Source organism: Sorghum bicolor, chromosome 4 (assembly GCF_000003195.3).
Source record: "Sorghum bicolor cultivar BTx623 chromosome 4, Sorghum_bicolor_NCBIv3, whole genome shotgun sequence".
Lineage (NCBI taxonomy): Eukaryota > Viridiplantae > Streptophyta > Magnoliopsida > Poales > Poaceae > Sorghum > Sorghum bicolor.
Window position 1 is genome coordinate 12,095,853 of NC_012873.2, and position 17,138 is coordinate 12,112,990.

The following is a 17,138-nucleotide window of genomic DNA, read 5'->3' on the forward strand; positions in this document are numbered from 1 at the left end:
GCAATTAGTTTTTATTTTCATCTATATTTAATACTCCATGCATGCGTTTAAAGATTCGATGTGACGGGGAATCTGAAAAATTTTGCAAAATTTTTTGGGAACTAAACAAGGCCTATGTTCTAGTGGTGAAGGACTACAGCCTGCATTTCTTAGGGATCTCTTCGGCTAATGTTCTTTCAGTCAGTACTAGATCTCATTAGTAGCGACAAATGACTTTAGCAGTCTTCAGATCCTTGTTTAGCGAGGGTGGTTTGGCGGTGTATCTTTTCTTGCTGCGTATTAAATGCAATTTTCAGGCTCCAACAAGATTGGTTCTTCAGGTTTTATTATTCTTTTTATGGTGCTACTTTGTATCAAGTTGTATACTATCTTTTGTAGTAGCCATTGTTTTTTGTTAATAAATATTATATAGATATAAGATACTATTTTGAGTATCTTTATTGGAAAAAAAATCAACCCACACATCATCCAGGAGAGTAATATTATTTTAGCTTGTAGATTATGAATTACAACTTGCAAATTCTTACAATCTAAGCTTAGGTTGTATAAGAAAAGGCAAAGGGTGATGTTCTAAAATATTGGTGAAACATGTAATAATATACCCGCATACAAAAATTGTACGAGGCGACGGAGATTCGAAACAATGATTCATATCCAAAATGCAAGTTGACTCCATACACATGATGTTTAATTGATGTTAAATCTGTAACTGAAAGTAAGGGAGAATATTTTTTTTTTAAAAAAAATATGCGTGGGGCTAGAAGAAAAGAGAATCTGTGGATGTCCTGGTCCGCAAATCCGACACCCGTCAGGGATCTCACAGCAAAAAAAAAGGCGAGTCGCCGAAAACGAAGCCGCTCGGAAGAACCCCGTGGCCGCCTTCCTGTCTGTGCAAGTGCGTGCGCCGCATGCCTCTGTTGCGGGTCGGCGGCACACCTCACGCCACCGCCCACCTCCTCGCACCCACCCACGGACGCGTGGGTCCAAGGAACCACCTTGCCCCGCACGTCAGTGGGGTGTCTATCCACCCGGGACGGATCGCGGCAGCAGGACGTGGAACGCGGCCCGTCACTGGTGACGCGACCCGCACCCGCACCCGCTGTGGGCGGTGGCCTGCCTGCGTGGGCCCCACGGGGGCGCCGCGAGCGAGGTGTGGTCGCGGCGGCCGCGGCGGCGGCGTCCGTGTCGCCATCGCCGTCTCCATCCTGGTGCCGTTGGTTTTTTTTTTTTTTTTTTTGCCAGGAGTGGGACGGAGTGGGTCCCGGCTGACGTGTCGGCCTCCGTCCCCGTCCCCGACGATCTCCATGACTCCATCATCACCTGACCTCACTCGCCCAATAGGAGCGCTGGGTTCCGGTATTTTATTTTTATTTTTATTTTTATTTTTATTTTTATTTTTATTTTTATTTTTATTTTTATTTTTATTTTCACCAGGGGCGGTCTGCGTCAACAATGCAATTTTTAAATTTAAATAAACAAAACAATCGAAGGAAGCAAACTTCTCCTTGTGGTCGCGAAAAACAAGTAGAGAAATCGTCCAATGTCCGGGGAGCGATGAAAATTGGGAATTACTGCACCAACCAACCAGGTGTCTTGTCTTTGCTTGCTGCGTTGCATTTCCATGTCATTTACTACTATTTTGGCCTTATCTAGTTCATATAAAAACTATTTTTTTTTCAAAATTTCTTGTCACGTTAAATTTTATAGCACATGCATAAAATATTAAATATAGTTAAAAATAAAAATTTGCGAGATAAATCTTTTAAACCTAATTAGTCTATGATTCGACTATTACTAAGTAGTACTACATAAACTAAACTAAACAACGTTGTCATGCATCGCGTCCTAGTTGGAATCGGCGAGTCTCGCTAAGGCCTTGTTTAGATGCGAAAAGATTTTGGATTTCGCTATTGTAGCACTTTCGTTTGTTTGTGGTAAATATTATTCAATTATGGACTAACTAGGATCAAAAGATTCATCTCGCGATTTACTGGTAAACTGTGCAATTAGTTTTTATTTTTTGTCTATATTTAATGCTTTATGCATATGCTAAAAGATTCGATGTGACGGGAAATTTTAAATTTTTTTTGGTTTTCGGGGTGAACTAAACAAGTCCTAAGCATGGCGGCGTCGCGTCTTTTATGGCCCAAGTTGGGTTGAACCATTCGCTCTGTTAGGTCTATAAACTCTAGATATCCATGTTACGTCGCATTATATTAGCTTGCGCACCAAAGGTTGTTTTTTTTTACAACAAAGAGGCTGATCAGTGCTATGACGAGGTGCGACATTTTTGGAGCTTTTCGATGATGGTGGCGCCTGAGTCGCCGGAGGATGTTTTCTTTAATCTGTTGGGGTCGGATCCGGCAATGAAGATGCTCGGAAATGCCAAATGCAGGAGCTTTTGCTGTGTTCTCTCCCCTCCCCCTCCCCTCTCCCTCTCTCTCTCTCACACACACAAAAAGAAGCTTTTGTTGTGTGGTAGGTTCGTTGCATTTGGACAGTGTTTGTTCGTTTGTCTGAAAAAATATAGTTGAAAATATTGTTCGATGATTTATTATGAGTGATAGATTCAACAGATAATCTCAAGCAAATAGATTTTTAAATTTTTACTTACCGATAGAGGTGTAACCTATATGGATATGTCTCTTAGGCTATCTCCAACAGAAGACTCATTTGGGAACCCAAATCTAAAATGGGTCTGCAGCACAATACCTATAGTCTCCAACAGAGTACCCATACAGAAGATCCATTTTGGGTATCAGGATAGGCATAACCCAAATTTGGGTATTCTCTCTCCTCGAGACTCATTTGCAGAGAGTGTTGTCTTTTTAAGTCTTGTTGTTGGAGAAGACTAAAAATATGTATGAAACCTTTTACCTGTAACGCTACCTAAAAGATAAATGAGTCTTGTATTTTGGGTGACGATTGTTGGATTATCAACTGTCTGACCAAAGAAGAAATGCTTCAGTATCCGTACCTACCATATTCAGGTACATATATTCATCCGTACCGTATCTATAAATGAAATATTCAAATTCAGATATACATGATGCTCCATATCCGTAGCGAAATACTCAAATTCAGACATACATGATACTGATATTACGTTATATTTAATTCAACACAATTGGTGGGAACGAGCGTGTGCTCATTTGGTCAGCAACATGAAGCCAAAGGCCGTGCGCTTGGCCCCCGGGGTTCTATCCAGCCGTCCGCTGTATTTCGTATGCACTGTGGATGAGAAATAGGGATGAAAACAGATCGGATACAGACGATTATCACCGATATTATATTTGTTTTTTTATATTTTTGGTCGGATTCGGATTCGAATACGGATAATGTCAATCATGTCGAATAAGATAGATTGGACGTCGACATCATAAACATACGATTTAAGTATTTGGATACGGATACGGTATCAGATGTTGAATATTCGGACTCGGATATGGACAGATTTGAACCCCTCTGAACGAATTCGGTCTCGAATACGGTCGGAAAAATATCCGTATCGTTTTCATCCCTTGGGAACAGAGAGAAAAAGCTCCTTGGTTCAAAAAAAAAAATTCAACACAATTGGCAGTATACGAATCTAGCCTGTTCGCTGATCTGAAAAGTCATATCCAATTCATTTACATTGGCTGATTTATTATAAGAGAAAAAACATTACTGGCTGGCAAAAAAAGTACGACTTATCAAGAATATTGTAGCTACATATCTGTAGATATTTATCCATATCCGATTCATTTACATTCCTAGTTATTAATATGAAAATTAATAATAATCCAATTTAAATTTGTTGGCATGCCTGAGAATAAAAGTGATAAGAAGAGAGTAAGATTCAGAGAAAAGGTTGCGATAGCTGCGCATTATTTGACCTGAGAGTATCAAAACCAACGAACAAATCAACCATAGAAAAGAAGAACAAGGACCGCCAATGGATGATGATGACAATATACTCACGCCGCTATGAACAGCCTCAACCTATACAACGAATAATAAACAATAATGGTTGGGGCGGCAACGGCGCAATTGTCCACGAAGAAAAGTGGATCCCGTGGCCCGTGGCCGCTGTCGTTTTCCCGCCCGACGTGGAATCTACCCACGCCGTAGCATCACCATCCCCACGCGAGCTATGCAGTCGCCACGAGTAAACTATATAGAGTGGTTAAACGAGCGCATGGGCAAAAAGATTGGCCTTTGAGCTCTATTTGCTTGACTCAAAAATCATAATTAAAAAATACTATTTACTAATTTATTATGATAGAAACATACTGTTTAATGGTTGAATGTAAATTCTTACCCATGACCTGACGAGGAAAAACCAGCGGAAATTACAGACGCACTCAGCTAGCAAGACCAGACGTCCAGAGTCCAGAGCAGAGCAGACAGCTCTTTGGACTCTTGCAGGTGCTGGATCTCTGCCTTAGATTACGCAGAATTTTCAGAGACGACCTATATACCTATTCGTTTGATATTATCTGCTAAACGTATCAGTCAATTAGTAGTATTTTTTTCATAACAAATTAGTGAATAATACTTTCAGTCATAACTTTTGAGCCAAATGAATATACGAGAAAACACTCATGTACTTCCCTGCAGCTAGAATATACCAGGTCTACCATGGATATTCCAGAGATATAAAAAACGCGGGTCCATGTTGCCCATGGATGTCCCCAGTCCCCACGGAGCCCTAGTACTCTGTCCTAGCAAAAATCTTCTGATGGCGTCTGGTTAATCACCTACCCAAAAACTTCTGATGTACTCCAGCTTGACTGCGCTTGACAAACCAGGTAGTACCATCTAGTCATCTACCATGTACCAGAGCTGGTAGATTCAGTGAAAGTAACTTGCTGATGTCCTCCATGACCTTAAATTGACTACTAGCGTTTTGGTCTCCGGCAAATGCATTCTCAAGAACCAATTTGTCTGAAGTTGGACGATGGATTATTGTATAGAACACAGATTGTAGAAGCAACCACTGGATGTAGATGCCTGCATAGTTTATTCATGGGCTGTAGACCATTGGGCAGCGTTACTTTCTTAAGATAAACCATATTTTCCATAATCTGTTTCGAGCACTGTTTGATCATTAAAAACGCTGATCAAATAGTCTGCGGTTCACAAAGTTACAATGTCTGATTTGTTTGGAACTCAAATCTACAAGTCTGCAAAACTTTCGTTACTTAAAAAGTGTTTCACATCTGCAAGCACTCTATCCACCGTTCTCATGAGGTCCCCTCATTTTTTTACAATATATACGAGAGTATATAACCTTCCTCAGAATGAACATGGTGGATTGGTGCCAGTCAAATTCAAATGCGGACTCTTAAATGGAATTGCATTTTTGCTAGTTAAATCCAAATAAAATCCAACACAACAATGAGATTTTATGAATTATTTAAAAGTCAAACTTGTCGAAAGATTCTAGTGTCAACTATAAGTATTCCTTATGCCAGCGATACCTTTGTTAAGGACAAGCTTGCTTCACAAACTGTGCCCATTGCTTTAAACTCGTGTTGTCATGATCACTCAGTATTATGGCATCGTTTGCACAAATCTATACAATACCACCAAATTAACAAGTTTATACGGTACCGTGCAAACTGCCCAAATCAAGGCTAAAATGTCCAACTTGTAGTAAAAAGAAATCTCTTCTTTAGGAGCGGTCGTGTAATACAATAGGCTAGCATACACAATTTGAAAAAGAACTAGCAGATGGAACAAATGGAGGATGGAACCACTGGTTGACTGGCAGCATTTGGAACACAAAAACAAGGTACATTTTGCTGAAAAGTGTTCCTTCCCGACCAAAGAAAAGTAAAAAAGAAGAACAAAATTTTGCATGCTACTGTACTACCAGCCGTTTTTGTAACTACATAACTTACAATTTAGCTTAAGCTGCAGCAGGGTCAAGTATTGGATCAGCAGGGTACTCTTCATATCCACTTATTCCTGTGATTCTTAACCTTGTGTTTGGCTACAAAATAAAAGAAAATTGTAAATGCAGAATTCAGTCCATCTTGAAGTATATAACATGTAAATTCCAATTCAGTTGCTGTCATTTGCTTCCAACTTTCATTAGGAATTGAGGATGTTACTGCAAGTGTACCTGTCTATGACCAAGTTTCCTCTGGTATTTCTTCTTCTTCTTGTACTTGAAGACTATAACTTTATCATCCCGTCCCTGTGGATCAAATAATGGGTTTATACTTTAGAAACCAGTGAGAACTCTGTGTCCATCATTTATCCAACAACATGCAGAAGATGTACCTGTTCTTCAACCACTGCATGAACAGCAGCATTGGTCACCACTGGCATGCCAATGTAAGCTTTTTCTCTAGTTGACACCAGTAGCACCTTGTTTAATATGATCTGTAAATCAAGAATTATTGATGAGTGAAAATTTCTACAAAATACAAAATAATGGGCGACTAAATGAGGCTAATACATACACTGGAACAGACGCACCGAACAGGCTCCCCAGGACATATTAATTAGTTTATATCAAGGATAGGTAATGTATTTGCTACAACATACAAGTGCATCACAAACAAATACAAAAAGATTCAAAGAGAAAACTACAATTTTGCACAGCACCTGCAATTTAAAACGTTACTATAATTACAGATTAACAATTCTTTTGCTTCTAGTACTACATGAATATCACATCAAATGATTACAAAATGTCCTATGACAATATGTATCAGTATCACTGTTTTGGCATTACATAATTTGTTCTAGCACACAGAGTTAAAATTAATGCAGTTGTAGTAGATTACGATTAGCTCCTTTTCTTCCCCAAACCTATTTCATTATCCTTTCTGCTGATCTTCCTTAACATAACGTGCATTCTTTGCATATGGACTTGGTATCAAATAAATAATGATACAAAAGTTGCCAGTGATCCTAGAAACTAATACCGCTTTTCCACATAACGTCAAATGAAGAAAACATAATATCCGCCTAAAATCTTCCACTCTTAATATTTTTTCCTTCTTGCCATCATATAAATGTTTGTAAATCGCCTAGTCGACCCTAGTAGCCATGGCAACGACAGGTGATTAGTCGCGATTAGTTGTCGACCAAGACTGATTAGTCGAGCCTAGTCGGTCCATATAGTCTGCATATTCCAGGACCTATATACTATATATGATACACTATAAAAAGCAATCAACAAGAGTATAAAAGCACTAGAGCAGCAGATACTAGTGAGTTTTGATGGCACTAGAACAAGATCAGGAGTAGAGCATAGCACAGCAACAAGCATAGTCTAAGGGGGCAATTGCACAAGGCAACAAGAAGATGGAGGATCTGAGGGACACACTCAATGTCGAAGGGCGAGCTCATCTTGGTAGTCCCTGGAGCAGGACTGCAGGAGCTGCCGAGACAGCAGCTACAACAAGGCCAGGGGCAGCTTGGATGAGGGAGCCACCGAGCCGCAGTACTTGTAAAATGGCATCAGCAGAGGAGGGAAGGGGACCAGCAGCAGACTGAGGAAGGGATTTGACACTGGTGGAGGCAGGGAAGGGGATCCAGCCCCCCTGGCTGCTGCAGCTTGAAGCCCCGGAGTGGAGGGCATGTAGCAGCTTGATTTCTGGCGGCTGCTCCTGTCTGGGTGTACTGGGCCAAATTGGCAGCCCAGTAACTTACCTTGAACCCCAATTGCTTAGGCCCACCCAATGACATCGACCAGCCTGGTCATCCCTTATATAATCGGACGACTAATCATGATTGTTGTCGACTGACCAGACGACTAGGAACCTAGTCAACCTAATCACCCCAGTGCCCCTAATCGAGTTCAAACAACCGATTAGGCCGACTAATCATGATTAGTCAGATGACTAATACTGCATCATATTGACTCAGGTAATCAGTCCAGCAACAAACATAAAACCATGGCCACAAAGTTCCCAAGTCAACAAGGTTGAAGAACGTGGTATGCTACTTGTGAGAGGTTTTAACACTGCAGGGTCAAAAATTACCCTGCATACCTGGGTCAGGGTCGACATTCCTGGGTTGAGGGTCGATGCCTTCGACCCTGTTTTATGTGACTATGCACAAAACCTGTCATGGGCATAAAGAGGGGCGCCGTAAGGCGCAAGTGTCGTAGTTGGGCCTTAAGCCCATTAGTGTTAATTAGTGTCTCTCTTAGTTATTTGTCTATAGGAATAGTACCATATTGTCTAGGCACAAGAAGTGTTAGTCCTATGTACCTTTTATATTCAGCCCATGGGGCATAATGGAAAGCAAGCAATGAATTATGAAGAAACAATTCTAGTCTCCCTCAATCTCTCAAGCTCTTGGCAAAGCATAAGGCCTAATTATCCCAAAGCTCTTGGCAAAGCATAAGTCCTAGTTATCCCAAATACAAGCCCATTAGTGTTAATTAGTGTCTCTCTTAGTTATTTGTCTATAGGAATAGTACCATATTGTCTAGGCACAAGAAGTGTTAGTCCTATGTACCTTTTATATTCAGCCCATGGGGCATAATGGAAAGCAAGCAATGAATTATGAAGAAACAATTCTAGTCTCCCTCAATCTCTCAAGCTCTTGGCAAAGCATAAGGCCTAATTATCCCAAAGCTCTTGGCAAAGCATAAGGCCTAGTTATCCCAAATACACCTCGTCCATAACAAAACCAGAGCTGATAGTACCATCATGGTGGAAATGTCTATGCATTTAGTCATTTACACCAGATGCATCGTATCATTTGGATATACTATCTAGGACTGAGCAGACGAAAACTACAGACTAGAGGACAATGGTGGCTTTTCTGTATGCTCCCAACATACAAAAATCTGCAATGAGAAATTACCCTATCCACCATAACAGCAAGACATCTAGAGAGAAGGATGTATAGGTAATAGTTTTGCAAGATCTTAAGGAAATATTTAATGAACAATCGCTTCTACAAGGATACAAATGCATCAAGATAAGCAGAAGATTCTCCAAATGACTTCCATATCAAAAGAATTCCACGGCAGAAACAATACAACATCTCACAACCTACACTATCAGCTTGGAGTATGCAGAGAGGTGAATCACCAAACCTGATCATTGACATTGGCGCCTTTCAGCCTCTGTGTGTATATGTACCTGCCCGGCATCACAATGTATTGTCTTGAACCAATCTGTAATAAAGGAAAGCAGTCAGAAACTCAGAATATATGTCTTCAGTCATTTCTTTTTTTCAAATTGCTTATTCGGACAAGAACACACAAACAATTGCCTGTTACGAGATACATTCTTGCATATTTCAGCATTTTGAAAAAAAAAATGGTAAAAATCAGTCAATGCAAGGCTACTAGTAAATAATCTGAAGCCCTGCAATTGTCAGCATCACTACGCAAGCACTGTGTGATCGAGCATTACTGGTAGTACTCACACCACCATCCTAGCCATTTTCCATGCAATGTAAGAAATGCCTAACATTACAGGTAATGCAGCATAAATGAGGATATATCATTTTTCTCGTAATCCAGTCCAAAATTGCATCGTTGGAAGTGCCAGAGGGAGCCAACCCACCATGACAACAGCGAAGATGTCGGCGTCCTTCCCGGCCCCCGCGGCGGCGAGCTGCGCCTCGACGGGCTCCGGTACCGCGGGTTCCTCCTCGGCCTCCACGAACTCAACCTCCACGGCCTCAGGCGCCTCCTCAGCGGCCGCTCGGAGGCGCCAGCGCCGGGGCTCCACGGCGGCGACGGAGAGGGAGCGGCGCGCGGAGGCGAGAGTGGAGAGGGTCAGCGTTTTGGAGGGGAGGAGGCGGAGGGGCAGCGTCGCGGTGGCCATGGCCGCGGCGGGGAGGGGAGGCATGGAGTCGAGTGGCCTTCGGAGGAAGAGGAGGGCGGGGATAATATTGTGGATAGCAGGGGACAGCGGACGATCCGATTGAAAGCCAACGGTTCAGATCAGCCAGGTTAGCAGTGGAGACAAAAAAAATTCGTAGAACTACAACTAATTTGAAAACTACAGCAAAACAACGTTTTGAAAACCATTTGCACAAACTTAAGGCTGGTTTGCGCTCCTCCACACATGAGCGAGTGTCAACTGAGTGCATCGCAGGGCATCAAATGATGGTTTTTTTCCATGGAGAGCAAAGGGAGTTTAACGTCCTCATGTTCATCACCAAGAATGCTCGAGCCTCAGCACTGCATGAAAGGTGAATGTTTGAAAATTGGAACGCTACATGAAGTGGTTGCAATATTAAAAAAAATCTGAAATCTACGAAATAGGGAAGTGGAGGAAGCAAAAGTATAAGTCGAGCATCTCCAGTAGTTTGGTAAAACAATTCCCTATCTTAATCTATACCTATTAATAAAGAGGCAAAATTTCAGTCTGCCGTTTTTTTTCTTCTGCCTCAGCCTGCTTCTGTGTACATCTCCTCGGTGAAAAAAGACCGGCAAAATTTCAGCGTCTCTCCCTCTTTGAATATGTACGGGACAAGATAACCGAATCCAAAAGAAAAAGAAGGTGGGTGGGCCGTGGACGTGGCATTCTAGGCGGGCCGGCTCGCGTTTTGGTTCTTGGTGGGCACGCGAGACGAAGGCGACGACGCGACGGAGTTGGATGGTTCCGGCCAGCTTCCCGCGTCAGGCCAAGGCCCAGGCGTTTTTCTTTCCGAAGGAAAATGAAGCATTGTTTTTTTTCGTCGAGGAGATAAAAAATTGGTAGCGAATTTTGCATGTGGATTTCCTGCCTCTTGGACTCCGGGTCCACGTGGATAATGCCTGATTTTGGAACTTCAAATTTTGGGAGGAGAAGACGTGGCTAAAGAATTTTTTTTCGTATTTTCGTTTGTGTTTATTTATTAAACAACTACTACACCCAGGGGCCAGGGACTCCATCAGTGGCAGAACCAAAAAATTGATTAGAGGGGCCCAGTAAAACATGGTCAAACCCATCAAAATAAGTTCTATAGTTTGTAAAAGATTTGTAATTATAATTTTAAGATTCACAGAGACGAATATTAGTATGCTTTTTAAAAGATTTGTAATTATAATTTTAGGCAAAATTTCAGGTTCTAATTTTCGTCCATCCATTTGTTTGGTCGGATAGTGGAAAGTTTCTTCCACCTAGACTTTATATATAGTCTGTGCTTATACGAGTTAGAATAGCTCTTGTCTAGCGGGATACAGAGTCCAATTCCAAAACATATTAGGTCGCGTAGGTGATCGGGACTCATAAGCCTTCCTAAGCCTGCCACACCCACAAATTCTATAGTATAGGCTAGCAAAATATGCTCGTGCATTGCACGAGAGAAAAACTATTGTATATTTAGCTGGTCAACGAGGAGCAAAGAAAAGAGGTTGCCTGCGCGTTCTAATATGAGATTCTGGTGGGCAGCTGCTCCGTGCCAGCGAGTGGTTTGGCGGACTTCATGCAGAGTCCATGGTGGTGTATGCCACAATGCACAACATATGATGAGTCCCAGTCCTCGATTTGAAGAGCATAAACAGAATAAAGTTGCTGGTAAGAGACCATGCAGAGCAGAGGTGTAGCGAAGTCGCTGGCGTAGATTTAAATCACTCAAATTTTATAAAAAAAGGAAAAAGATATATAGTTGTGTAGTATGTTTTATCCCGTTGCAACGCACGGGCACTTTTGCTAGTATTTTAATAAAAAGAGAAAAAAAGCTTCCTCCAATAGTTTAGTAAAATAGCTTTTTAAAAATAAAAAGTTGTCAGATAACCTTCTCAACTCATAAATTTTCAAAGTCGAGAGAACTTTTTATCTCTCCTCCATCGACCTATTTTCACGTCATTTCTCGTACAATCATTTGTCCGACCGTCGTTGGTATGTACCGGCCTCTATTACCACCGCCCTATACGTTAATGCTATCGCTTTGTGCTTGCGTCTGCGGATGTTATTGATCTTTGGGCCTTGTTTACTTTCAAATTTTTTTTGCAAAATATGAACAGTGGTATTTTTGTTTGTATTTGACAAATATTGTCTAATTATGGACTAACTAGGCTCAAAAGATTTGTCTCGTAAATTACAGGTAAATTGTGTAATTAATTATTTCTTTTATCTATATTTAGTGTTCTATGCATGTGCCGCAAGATTCGATGTGACGAGGAATGTGAAAAATTTTGCAAAATATTTTAGGAACTAAACAAGGCCTTGGTTCAAAAGTATGGCATGCTGCCTTTACATGTGCATAGCCTGCTATTTTTATATATGCTCATCACTTGTATTATTGGTCGGAAGGTATGGAAGCTAGGCACGCATTGCTGATCATACGCAGCTAGTGCTCATTTTAGTGCGGTCTCGGCAAAAGATATATTTTTTAATTTATTATGAACAATATAATAAACCAAAAATCATTAAATGTAGGCTCTACTGTAACTTTAGAAAGTTATTATAGGAGACGTTCGGAGAAAAAAAAGAATTAAGTTTGCTATTTCTTTTGTTAACTTGCTAAACTGATTAGTTACTTTTGAAGGTGCTCTTAGTTAGTTAGGCTTGCTTTACGGAGGAGCTAAGTGGCACTCCCTCCCTTCCTAGGAATTTTGTGACAAATTAAAGATGGATGAAAAAGGTGACAAGTTAAAGATGGATGAAAAAGACACATATACCCATAAATAGTTGAGTTGCATGTACAAGGTGATGGATTATGAGGACGCTACGCTAGCTAGGAAACAAAAATTTCGACCTCATAAACAATGATCAACTGCAAGTTATAGATTACGGGATTACCACTAGACGCGCAGATGCAGCGGAAGCGACTCGGTGTAGCTGTGCGCGTAGTGGCAGTGTCGTGCAGTTGTGTGGTCGTCCACCACACCAATCCCTCTCCCGCGGTTCGTCCTTGTGCTCCAGATGCAGCACCTCCGAGGTATCCCACACGTGCGGGGAAAAAGCGTTACGCCTCCGGACTGCTAGGTCCGCGAGGAGCAAAAGGCGCGAGCGTGGGTGAGCGGCGACGACTGCCTGATGGCGTGGGATTAACCCTGGCCGCGCCCCCTCCCTCTCTTATATAGGCGTCCTCCAATTAGCCCCGAGTCGGGGGCCCAATTAGAAACCCTAAGCCTTGTCTAATTCGGGTCCAACCCGAATTAGGTTTCCAACCCCTTAAGCGTGCGATCCTATGGGTTCACGTGCATATAGAAATGGGCCGAGTACTCCTACTCGCCCAATAGTTGACAGCGGCCTCTAGCAAGGCGTGACAACTCCTATACGTACGCAAAGATCATATCAGACGAACCACTACATACATATACATGTTATTCCCTTGCCACACGATATTTGGTCCAACTCGTGGGTTACACTTAACCCAAGCACGACCATGCATTTGTTGATCCAATCACTTGAGTGATCCAGTGATATCTCTCACATAGAGAGGGGCAAGTTTCATCTTGTTTATCTATGTCTCACAGCATGTTCCCCGATAAACCCGAAGACCACCTTTATAACTACCCTGTAAGGGAGTAGCGTTTAATAGTCCCTAAGTAGGTGGTTTCACATCTTGAGAACATACGGCAATCTCAGGTCTAAGGACATAACGTACATGATGTATAAAGAGATTATAAGAACATCTCATGTTGGGTGAGTCCAGCCTCATGTCATACATGTGCCCATATTATTAGTTTGACATCTCTATGTCTATGACTTGTGAAACAAAGTCATCAACTAATACATGTGCTAACCTAGTGTTCATGTGTATCCTTACATGAACTCTGATCAGGGATAACTTTAGAATAACCATACAAGTAAAAGATTTTCACAAACAATTCACATAATTGTTAATCAATACAAGTTTGTCTATAATGGATATTCACTGAACTCATAATATATGTCATGGATACAATCGTAATATCATCATCTCTATGATTACCTCTAGGGCATATTCCCAACACAAGGTAGATCAAATATATTTCGATTTACTTATACATGCACGAGATTAACGCGCCAGATTATGCATGCATGAGGTTTGAATCCCATAAGATTATTTTTTGGGGATAAATTTTGAATCCTAGAACATCATTTTTTTGGGATGAAGGGAGTAGTATTTAGACCTTGTTCAGTTTTGGAAAAATTTTGGTTTTAGCTACTGTAGCACTTTTGTTTGTATTTAGTAATTATTATCTAATTATGACCTGACTAGGCTCAAAAGATTCGTCTCACAAATTACAAGCAAACTATACAATTAGTTATTTCTTTTATCTATATTTAACGCTTCGTGCATACGACTAAAGATTCGATGTGACGGAAAATCTTAAAATTTTTTGAAAACTGAACACAGGCCTTAGAAGTTTCGCAGAATTTCATCAGGGCCTTGTTTAGTTCCTAAAAAATTTTGCAAAATTTTTTAATTTCCCGTCACATAGAATCTTGCGGCACATGCATGAAGCATTAAATATAGATAAAAAATAACTCATTACACGTTTACCTGTAATATGCGAGACAAATCTTTAAAGCCTAGTTAGTCCATAATTGAATAATATTTGTCAAATACAAACGAAAGTACTATATAGTGTCCATTTTGTAAATTTTTTTGAACTAAACAAGTCCTAGGTTTATAGTTGATGACCATTGTGATGACCTTTGAAACTACATGTTGAAACATTCTAGGCTATTTTTTTTTAAAAAACTCTAGTGATATTTTAAATAAAATTTGCAAATCTTAAAGTAAAGTGCAACGAGGGAAATATTATTACTGAAATCAAGTAGTTTTGATGAGGAGGGAGGGTCTCACGTCATGGAGATCTAAAAGGTAGGCACATCATCCCTGTCGGGTTTCATGGGTACGAGGATGCTTATCAGTGAGGAATATGATCCATATTTCCGTTCTTATATTCTATGTTTTGAAAAATGTCTATATTTTAAAAACGTGAATTTTCTTGTTTTTTTCGTTTAAGGTGTATCTCTATTTTGATACTGATTTATTTATAAGAGAAAAATACTATTCTATGACTAAAAAGTAGAGCTCATACGTGATCTAACTTACAACCTCATCCGAATATCTCTTCAATGCTCACCTCCAAATGCGTGTTCCTATAATCTCAACCATCATTTCGAACTATCATCATGATGACTAGGGCCTGTTTAGAGTGAAGATGAAAAATTTTTGGATGTCACATCGGATATGTCGGAAGAATATCGGGAGGGGTTTTTAGAAACTAATAAAAAAATAAATTACATAACTCGTCTGGAAACTGCAAGAAAAATCTATTAAGCATAATTAATCTGTCATTAGCACATGTGGGTTACTGTAGCACTTAAGGCTAATCATGGACTAACTAGGCTTAAAAGATTCGTCTTGTGATTTTTAACCAAACTGTATAATTAGTTTATTTTTTATATATATTTAATGTTCCATGCATGTGTCCAAAGATTCGATGGGATGGATGAAAAAATTTTGGATGGGGAACTAAACAGAGCCTAGTTTCATACTTTTATGTTCAGAACCAACATATTTGGTCACCTGGAACTGGCCGCATCATTGCCTCTCTGTGGCTTGAAGATTTTAGTATAACATTTTTAAATAGTAGAATATTAATGTATATTTATTTTAATATAGATTTTTTCCTATCAATTGGCAACAACTGTCGCGTTAAGATGCGAAGTTTTCATTTAGGATATGAAGATTTATCATGTACCCTGTTAATTACCCAAATGATAAGGAATCTCCTTTAGGGTGGCCTGATCTTCATGGTAGGTTAAAGAACCGAAGATAACAAAGATGTGAGTAACGGAGTAAGACACTCGACATACAGTTTATCAATTCCCCAAAAAGATTCTAAACTTAATAGCTTAGAGGCAAAAAAAATATTTATATTAGAAACAACCCTCTTAGATGGGTATGAAACGAACTTAGAGCTTTTGAGGTGGCGAAAGTCCTCCACGAGATGGAATTCTACGGAATTTTGTGCAACGGCTAGCCTTCTGAGCAATCTCAACTAATCTAGTCATAACTCTTTATTGGAAAGTCCAAAAGAGGAGTCGTTTGTTGAATTGGAAAGTTAACTTGATTACCTTTCCAACCATGTATAACATGCACCACGATAATTTCTCAAGAAGATTGTTGCCCTTATGACCAATCTACAATAAACTAGTCAAATCTCATTATTGGTATGTCCAAATTAGTCTAGTTTAGAGGCAACAGAAACTAGACTTAATGAGGTTTTCAAAAAATATGTTTATGGACCTCCAAAGCTTTAGAGAATCAAGAGTTATGACTGTTTCTTTTAGCCGATCTGTGCTGTTAGCCAGGTGGTGTACTAGTTCAGCTTGCGTGTCCTCTCGTTCAGCAGTAGCTCCTTGTGTCAACCTTAGTAAGACATATGTATATCATTTAGGTAATAACATCCTCAGTCATATCACAGATAATTTCAGTTAGGAATGAATTCACTTTCTGTTATAGTTTCTTGGCACGACTTTGTGTGAGTGATCCTTAGTTTGTATCTTCTATGTTCTATAGTGAATGGTTGACACTTGATGGATCATGATGAGTTAGGATGTCCTCATCACCAAATGAATTATTGATAAAGCTAAACATCTATTTATAGTCAAATTTTGTGAGTTCACTATAGTTCTAAGAACAATTTAAAATTTGGATGTACTAGTTTAGGGCAGCATGCTTGTTTCTTAACTTGTTAGTTTGCCTTATTAATCCCATTTATGCTCATATTTCCATGTATATAGATAAGGAAAGAAGTAAAGCAAGAGGCATAGCAAAACTTGGAGTCGTATAGCCAGGCTAAATTGGCCAAAACAGAAACCCAAAGTGTGGTGTTATAAAAAATGGTCCTGCAACTAGCAGTTGGTTGCAAACAATTGTTTGAGGTTTTTGTTCTATTGGTCTCTAGTTATTTTGTTTATGCGCTCATGGGCATTTAGTCTAGATACCAAAGAGTGATGATGCTAAATTTTGGTAGATCAATTATGGGCTTGTGGCAGCTTTGGTCACCAATGAAATGCACCAAAAATTCAAGAGGCTTGTTGCTATAGTGCCTCTACTCTTTTTTGTTCTCTTGGTGAAAAAATAGACAACACAAATTATGGTGTGTTATTATTGTTGCCCATCGAGGAGGGCAAGGATAGTGCATGCATGATATCCAAAGAGGTGAATCAAATGTAGTCACATGCATGAGGTGTTTAGTGACTTATTATCCTATTATGTGGTTTCTCAAAGTTTAG

At 40.1% G+C, this 17,138-nt stretch overlaps 1 protein-coding gene and 1 long non-coding RNA gene across 2 annotated transcripts; one reads left to right on the forward strand and one right to left on the reverse strand.

The window, feature by feature from the left end:
- Positions 1,215–2,795, forward strand: LOC110434393. Its single transcript, XR_002451885.1, has 3 exons — positions 1,215–1,356; positions 1,435–1,588; positions 2,651–2,795. It is a non-coding gene; the product is annotated as an uncharacterized LOC110434393 (long non-coding RNA).
- Positions 5,615–9,833, reverse strand: LOC8059054 (50S ribosomal protein L21, chloroplastic). Its single transcript, XM_002453592.2, has 5 exons — positions 9,525–9,833; positions 9,050–9,130; positions 6,271–6,372; positions 6,110–6,184; positions 5,615–5,977 (listed from the first exon to the last, which is right to left on the reverse strand). The coding sequence occupies exons 1-5, from the start codon at positions 9,810–9,812 to the stop codon at positions 5,894–5,896; spliced, it is 630 nt and encodes a 209-aa protein (XP_002453637.1). The 5' UTR covers positions 9,813–9,833; the 3' UTR covers positions 5,615–5,893.